The sequence below is a fragment of the Oncorhynchus kisutch genome, unplaced genomic scaffold (assembly GCF_002021735.2).
Source record: "Oncorhynchus kisutch isolate 150728-3 unplaced genomic scaffold, Okis_V2 scaffold812, whole genome shotgun sequence".
In the NCBI taxonomy this organism is placed as follows: Eukaryota; Metazoa; Chordata; class Actinopteri; order Salmoniformes; family Salmonidae; genus Oncorhynchus; species Oncorhynchus kisutch.
Window position 1 is genome coordinate 141,556 of NW_022262757.1, and position 8,812 is coordinate 150,367.

General features: G+C 43.1%; 1 protein-coding gene across 1 annotated transcript; it reads right to left on the reverse strand.

The window, feature by feature from the left end:
• Positions 1-3,023: 3,023 nt before the first annotated feature.
• On the reverse strand, positions 3,024-6,439 carry LOC116362203 (actin, non-muscle 6.2). Its single transcript, XM_031816521.1, has 6 exons — positions 6,312-6,439; positions 5,701-5,827; positions 4,915-5,154; positions 4,284-4,722; positions 3,650-3,831; positions 3,024-3,506 (listed from the first exon to the last, which is right to left on the reverse strand). Exons 2-6 carry the CDS (start codon positions 5,824-5,826, stop codon positions 3,363-3,365), a joined length of 1,131 nt encoding a protein of 376 aa, XP_031672381.1. The 5' UTR covers position 5,827; positions 6,312-6,439; the 3' UTR covers positions 3,024-3,362.
• Between the last annotated feature and the right edge of the window lie 2,373 nt (positions 6,440-8,812).

Consider the following 8,812-nt stretch of genomic DNA (forward strand, 5'->3'; position numbering starts at 1 on the left):
AGCTCTCTGCAGGTCATTCACTAGGTCCCTCCGTGTGGTTCAGGGATTTTTGCTCACTGTTCTTGTGATCATTTTGACCCCACGGGGTGAGATCTTGCGTGGAGCCCCAGATCAACGGAGATTATCAGTGGTCTTGTATGTCTTCCATTTCCTAATAATTGCTCCCACAGTTGATTTCTTCAAACCAAGCTGCTTACCTATTGGAGATTCAGTTTTCCCAGCCTGGTGCAGGTCTACAATTTTGTTTCTGGTGTTCTTTGACAGCTCTTTGGTCTTGGCCATGGTGAAGTTTGTAGTCTGACTGTTTGAGGTTGTGGACAGGTGTCTTTTATACTGATAACAAGTTCAAACAGGCGCCATTAATTCAGGTAACGAGTGGAGGATAGAGGAGCCTCTTAAAGAAGTTACAGGTCTGTGAGAGCCATAAATCTTGCCTGTTTGTAGGTGACCAAATACTTATTTTCCACCATAATCTGCAAATAAATCAATAAAAAATCCTACAATGTGATTTTCTGGATTTGTTTTCTAATTTTGCCTGTCATAGTTGAAGTGTACCTATGATGAAAATTACAGGCCTCTCTCATCTTTTTAAGTGGGAGAACTTGCACAATTGGTGGCTGACTAAATACTTTTTTGCCCCACAGTATATGGGGCTTTGGTGACAAAACGGATGGCACTGTGATAGACTGCATCCAATTTTTGGAGTAGGGTATTGGAGGCTATTTTGTAAATGCATCGCCGAAGTCGAGGATTGGTAGGATGGTCAGTTTTACAAGGGTATGTTTGGCAGCATGAGTGAAGGATGCTTTGTTGCGAGATAGGAAGCCAATTCTAGATTTAACTTTGGATTGGAGATGTTTGATGTGGGTCTGGAAGGATAGTTTACAGTCTAACCAGACACCTAGGTATTTGTAGTTGTCCACGTATTCTAAGTCAGAGCCGTCCAGAGTAGTGATGTTGGACTGGCGGGCAGGTGCAGGCAGCGATCGGTTGAAGAGCATGCATTTCGTTTTACTTGTATTTAAGAGCAATTGGAGGCCACGGAAGGAGAGTTGTATGGCATTGAAGCTTGCCTGGAGGGTTGTTAACACAGTGTCCAAAGAAGGGCCAAAAGTATACAGAATGGTGTCATCTGTGTAGAGGTGGATCAGAGACTCACCAGCAGCAAGAGCGACATCATTGATATATACAGAGAAGAGAGTCCGTCCAAGAATTGAACCCTGTGGCACCCCCATAGAGACTGCCAGAGGTCCGGATAGAAGACCCTCCGATTTGACACACTGAACTCTATCAGAGAAGTAGTTGGTGAACCAGGTGAGGCAATCATTTGAGAAACCAAGGCTGTCGAGTCTGCCGATGAGGATGTGGTGATTGACAGAGTCGAAAGCCTTGGCCAGATCATTGAATATGGCTGCACAGTAATGTTTCTTATCGATGGCAGTTAAGATATCGTTTAGGACCTAGAGCATGGCTGATGTGCACCCATGACCAGCTCTGAAACCAGATTGCATAGCAGAGAGGGTATGGTGAGATTCGAAATGGTCGGTAATCTGTTTGTTGACTTGGCTTTCGAAGATCTTAGAAAGGCAGTGTAGGATAGATATAGGTCTGTAGCAGTTTGGGTCAAGAGTCCCCCCCCTTTGAAGAGGGGGATGACCGCAGCTGCTTTCCAATCTTTGGGAATCTCAGACGACACAAAAGAGGTTGAGCAGGCTAGTAATAGGGGTGGCAACAATTTCGGCAGATAATTTTAGAAAGGGTCCAGATTGTCTAGCCCGGCTGATTTGTAGGGCCAGATTTTGCAGCTCTTTCAGAACATCAGCTGACTGGATTTGGGAGAAGGAGAAATACACTGGAGGTCTGGAGTACTGCTCATACACTGGAGGTCTGGACTACTGCTGGTTCTGTACTACCTAATCATTAATGGCACCACAGGTCTAAATCAATACCTGATTAGAGGGGAACAATGAAAAATGTGGAACTGGCTTCCAGTCCAGATATGAATATGAGGGCTATACAGTATCAGTTCTAGGTACATGCAGCCACCAAAAAAACAGACTAAGATCCCTAAGGGTTTAAATTAAACCACTGAGGTTCTCCCATACTCAGTCAGCACCGTCTTCACTACCAGTGTAGGGCATGTGAAGACAGCACTGCCATCTAGTGGACATCATGTAAATCCGAGATCTCCAACTGCAGGCCTGGAGTCTGGTGCAACTTCCAGGACTAACCCTAGCGCTGGTCGATAGGATCATTAAATTGCACTCATCTGGTGCCCCAGGTCTAGATAAATACTGAAAAGAATCAGTGTACCTGGCAACGAGTGAAATGTGCCTGCCGTATGAAGTCCCACCCAGTTGACCAGCGTTACCTATACCAAAACAGACTTCGGGTCTAGCGAGCTCTTTTGTAAACTCACCTGCTTCAGTCTGGGATTTAATTACTGTCATCAGGTGTTTTAGCACTGGTGTAGAACACACACCTGCAAAGCTTTTCATGACAAGACCCCCCGATATCAAATTAGCTGTCCTCTTATGTTCACGTCATCACCGATGTGATTAGAACAGCTACTTCCGTTCATTAGCATGTACTCCTGTCAAAGACAGTGGGCTTTTAATGGACATTATAGAAGTAGCTTCTCCTTGCCGTCATCTATACTGAAATGAAAGGATGTAATCTGGTCAGCACATCCCAAAGATCTGAGAGATGACGCTGTAAACGTGAGAGTCACAAAGAGAAACAATATAACAAACCGTTTGACACCCATTTGATTTCTAACCTGCAGTGGGTTCCAGCCAATGACAGATACATTAAGGCATCGGATCTGCCATGACAAGAAACACTCAAACATTTCACGGTCCAGTAGAGACAAGAGTGCCAATCAGTGGACAAGGCCAGAATCTCAAACCACTTTGTTCCCAAATAACATCATTCCCTGAAATGATCAGTAAATTTATAAAAAGTGACAAATACATTCTAAACATAAGACAAGACTTAATGTTGCAAATAGAATACACAGAGTATCACATTACAGTGAACATTTATTCAATGGCCCAGTAGCAGATGTTACATACAAGACTAATAGTAACAAATACAACACAAGGCAGAATGTCACAACCCTAACACTGAGCCTACCCAGAAACCACCCTGTCACTCCCCCCCAGGACACCATGTAGAACTGAAACAATATGGCTTTATCTCTACCGGTTAGGATAGGTGGAAGTCACTGCTACTCATCTGATCATTTTAGAGCCACACAAATGCTTAGGGGATAGGGGCAAGGTGTTGGCTTCTGGCCAGGAGAGCCATCTGAAATAACCTCAGTGTTACTCCTTTCAGGGAGTCTGTTAAGAGTCAAGGCTTTAGAAACATTTGCGGTGGACGATAGACGGGCCGGATTCCTCGTATTCCTGCTTGGAAATCCACATCTGTTGGAAGGTGGAGAGAGAGGCCAGGATGGAACCGCCAATCCACACAGAGTATTTACGCTCGGGAGGGGCGATGATCTGGCAACAAGTGATTTGAACGTATTCATTAGTTAAACAGGGAGATCTAAAGTTGTTTTAGTACAGAATACAGTCATAAATTAGATGTCTGATGAAAGTATGAATGCCCATGGGCTAAGTCAGAATTACACATGAATGCCCACCTTAATCTTCATAGTAGGAGGTGCCAAGCCACTGATCTCCTTCTGCATTCTATCAGCGATGCCAGGGAACATGGTGGTTCCACCTGAGAGAACAGTGTTGGCATACAGGTCTTTCCTGATGTCCACATCACACTTCATGATAGAGTTGTAGGTGGTCTCGTGCACTCCAGCGCTTTCCATTCCTACAAAAGCAAGCATGTACATGTCAATGGCAGCCCCAGGAACAGATATTAACAGGCCTACAAGTGTGGCTCTTTTAATGAGGTCAGTGAACACGCAACTGGCAAGAACCTCAGAGCTCCAGAGGATTGTATAGTGGTGAATGACTGTCACTAAGCTGAGTAACATTGTCGAGACAAGAACATTTGTACCTGTATTAAAGAGCGACTCCAGTGGCCAAATGGAACCTTTGTCCGCTGATTTATAAAAAAATCAATTTTAAAAAAGCCAGAAAGTTGGGTGTTTATGAATAGTCATATCAATACATAACTGAGGGTGCATCTTGTGTGACCTCTACCAAGAGGAAACATCATTTTCAGGACGAGAATTACTATAGTCGCCAACAATAGAAAAATGGGTTTTTAACAAAGACATTTTCAGCTGAAGTTCCTCTTTGAAGACAGAAACATCTCACCAATGAAGGACGGCTGGAACATGGTCTCAGGGCACCGGAAGCGCTCGTTGCCGATAGTGATGACCTGTCCATCAGGCAGCTCGTAGCTCTTCTCCAGAGAGGAACTGGAGGCAGAGGTCTTCATCTCCTGCTCAAAGTCCAGCGCCACGTAGGCCAGCTTCTCCTTGATGTCGCGCACAATCTCCCTCTCGGCCGTGGTGGTGAAGCTGTAGCCACGCTCAGTCAGGATCTTCATCAGGTAGTCCGTGAGGTCGCGTCCGGCCAGGTCCAGACGCAGGATGGCGTGGGGAAGAGCGTAGCCCTCGTAGATGGGCACAGTGTGGCTAACGCCATCCCCGGAATCCATCACGATTCCTGTGGTGCGGCCAGATGCGTACAAAGAAAGCACGGCCTGGATACCTACATACATGGCTGGGCTGTTGAAGGTCTCAAACATGATCTGGTAGAAGAATAGGTGGTGGGAATTAGGACTGTGAGGTGAACAGGTGAAACAGAGGTGAACAGAGTAACCCTGATGTGAAACTGCTCTACATTCTGCTAGTGGATGAGGAGTCCATGTAAATAAAATGGCTGGGTTTATTTACTACTGCCACAGTGTTTATTTGTAAGAAACACTAATGCCCCCACTTACCTGGGTCATCTTCTCCCTGTTGGCTTTGGGGTTGAGTGGGGCCTCTGTGAGCAGGACGGGATGCTCTTCGGGGGCCACACGCAGCTCATTGTAGAAAGTGTGATGCCAGATCTTCTCCATGTCGTCCCAGTTGGTAACAATGCCGTGCTCGATGGGGTACTTCAGAGTCAGGATGCCCCTCTTGCTCTGGGCCTCATCTCCCACGTAGCTGTCCTTCTGTCCCATGCCCACCATCACACCCTGGGGAAAGAGACATTACGTTACACTTTGCCCCTGCACTACGCATAAACTCAAGTTACACTACAGAAGTTGTTGGCTCAAGAGCACCCCCAGAAGGAAGTGTTCAATATAGCCTCTTCAAACTCTATCCCAAAGTCAAATAGAGAGATACAGTAATGTTCTCTAAGTGGACACATGCTCAAACATCTACATTCCAAAATCATGGGTATTAATATGGAGTTGGTCCCCTCCTTTGCTGCTATAATAGCCTCCACTCTTCTGAGAAGGCTTTCCACTAGATGTTTGAACAATGCTGTGGGGAATTGCTTCCATTCAGCCACAAGAACATTAGTGAAGTCAAGCACTGATGTTGAGCAAATTGGAAAGGTGGCATTCTAGGACAGTGCCACGTTGAAAGCCAGAGCTTTTCAGTAAGGCCCATCTACTGACATGTGGATGAAACAGCCAAATCCACTAATTTGAAGGAGTGTCCACATATAATTTGTGTATAAAAGTATAGCCTATATTAAGTGAAGCTGATATCCAAGAGCCCAGTATGGTTCCAACCTGATGTCTGGGTCTTCCAACAATGGAGGGGAAGACAGCACGGGGAGCATCATCCCCTGCAAAACCAGCCTTGCACATGCCTGAACCATTGTCAACCACCAGTGCAGCAATATCGTCTTCAGCCATTCTGGAAAAAAAACAAATGAGGATTAATGAATCAAGGCCTAAAAATCAAGAACAAAGCCATACCATTTTCTGGTGCAGGGTATATCGTCAATACAGACCACCAATTACTACAGTATAAATTAGACAAATTGGAAGTCCTCACAAGTGTAGACATAGGACCATAGTCTGCTGTAATTCGTAACAATTTTGTTAAAATGTTTAACCAGTGATTTAATAAAGAGAACTAGTCTACTAGCAGACCTTGGAAAAACAGTGGAATTGAACCAAATACAATCATTTGTAACAAGGCAAAGAATTCCAATCAGTCACTTATTTTCTCAATATATGGCTCCGATCCCAACAGCTCAAACACGTATTCACAGACAAATCCCAGCAAAGCTGTATTTCAAATCAAGTGATTTATCCATAGCTAGAACACATTTAGCGATACAACTCGACATTTCAGATTGGCTTTCTCAAACGTCGGGATAGTGGCGTTTGATTACCTGTCAGTTAGGATGCTTTCTCTTCAAGAATCCGGGAATGATGTCTTCAATGAAGTGTAGCATCCACATTTCAGCAGGAGACTATATACCTCCTTTTCTCCCCAACCGCGCCTCATCCTCCGCCTTCGCGTTCACCTGCTCACACCAAATATGGGCATTGTTTTCAAAAAAAGACACCGGATTGGATTGGGAGGTGTTTTACGGTGGAAGTGACCGACAGTTGTCATTCACATGGTAGACGATATTAAAGAGATTGGAAGGTAACAGGTACATGTTGGGTTAGCCGAAAGGTTTTGGGTAATTTAAATTCAGTATCATTTGGAAATGTATTTGAGTATGTATGAGAATTATGAGTTGTAAAGAATGAATGGTATTGAAGATAATAAATTATTTTTTATTTTTTTTAAAATAAAAAAATGGAAATGGAAGCAACGCCGTTGAATGTGTTAGCAGGCTAACCCAATATCAAGTCAATCCACATTGTGGAAAAGACAACAAAGAAGAGGTCTGGGGAAAAGAGGTCTGGGACGCTCATTTTGTAGTGAGACAAAAGTATCCGATAGTGCGCGATCAAATGTAATACCTCTATGTGCTCGATCCCTTCGTAATTTATGATCATGGTTTGATTGTTTTGTTTTGTGAAATAAATGTTTCCCAAACTATTATTTTGAAAGATCAGCTGCGTGTCATGCATCAGATCTGCGCACCCTGTTCCAGAGTTGCATTGAAAGTTTGACGAGAGACAGGCATAGGTGGGCTATGCTGCCCTTCATAGTCTGTAGACATTAATCAAATACATATTAGACCATGTCAAATACGTGACCTGTGTTTAGTTATTCTGAACTTTACATTGCAACCTCAAAGCACCTAGTATACACAGGCAGCCTAATTCTGATCTGATTGGTCAAAATACCAATAATTGGGCAAAATATCAGAATTGGGCTGCCTTTGGGGTAAAATCAGGTATAATTGCTCCCGAAATACAGGCTAGCAGAAGGCAATTCTTGTAAAAAAACAACCTCAATGTGTGAGAGGCCTGTACTTGTCTGTGGGGCTGTAATTGGCTAACAGGCAGTAGTGGTGTTTGGATAAAATCACTGGCGTTAGCCAAACCTATGTGTTGTGATAATTGCGTTGTTTGCTCTATAACATGTTAGCTCATATGGCTTGCGACCGTGATATATGGGCCTAAGGTTGAGACAATAAGAAGACATGGTGGCAGAATAAATTCAACCACACCTTTGTTTCATCACAAAACCGGAGAGCAACCTCTGTCTGGTGGAGTCCACAAAGCATATTGAATGTAACAAACAGTTACATGACCTACAGCATGGTCAAGTTAATGTTTCTGACATTTTCAGACTACTAAACAACTGTTGATTTAGAACCACAGAGTTGCCACAAGTTGCAAAGAAAACAGAAGCTGCCTTCACTATTCCAGCACCATTTCAACATCATCAAATCACCTCTGCTTAGTCTAATACAGTGACAACTAAAGATACCAAAAACAATTTAGTCCAATCAATGTAAGCTAAATGTGATGTGGCTGTCCATGGTTCTGATTTCTGTGTGTGTGTGTGTGCGTGCATTTGTGCAAGTAGAAAAAACATGTTGACTCACCCTACTTGTGGAGAAATTCTAATGCCATCCTCTTCTCTTTCATGTTGACGAAACAGTCTATGACTCTGTCACACAGTACACACTTTGTTTTTGTTTTCCTAGGCTACCTGGCTAAAATGCTTGATGTGCCGCTAGTTAACATTAGCCTACTACAGTACATTAGTTACATATTGAACTTCCATCCTCTCAGGCCAGGGGCACAATGTATGAATTAATGGTTGGATCAAAATCGCCAATCATTTGCCAGTACAGAGAATTAAGTAAAACCACAAGTCCAAATCTCTATCTCCATCCATGGGTAATTTCGGAACGGGCCAATTTTAGCTAGCTAGCAAACGGAGGAAAACAGCACAACGAGATACAATTCATGTTTCTGTCAATTATGTTTTGCTTTTGATATGAAATCCAAACTGGATTCTCTTTACACTTTTTTATGCTCTATGATGAACTGTGTCCAAGGGCTTCAATACAGTGGCAGCTGCATTCATATAAACGGTATCGCAATAGTCAATAACTGGAATAAATGATTTGTTTTCAGCTATTTAACGAAATAAAATGACCTGTTCCTATCAAAGAAGCCTATTTTAATCCTTAATTTCTTAACTAACTCATCAACATGCTTTTTGAAACATAGCTTTTCGTCAAATTCAGATTCCCAGATATTTATACGAGGGAACATGATCAATGAGGGCACCATCCAAAGTACATATGCATAAATCACCAGATACATTTTTATTTAAATGAATCGAAACAAACTTTTTGCAACATAAATTTATCTTCTGCAACATTACCTCTGCTGATGTTCCTCATTACAATCCCTCAACAACAATATGTGAACATGCCTTTCCTACTTCTATCCTCTGATGAAAGAATGCTTTATG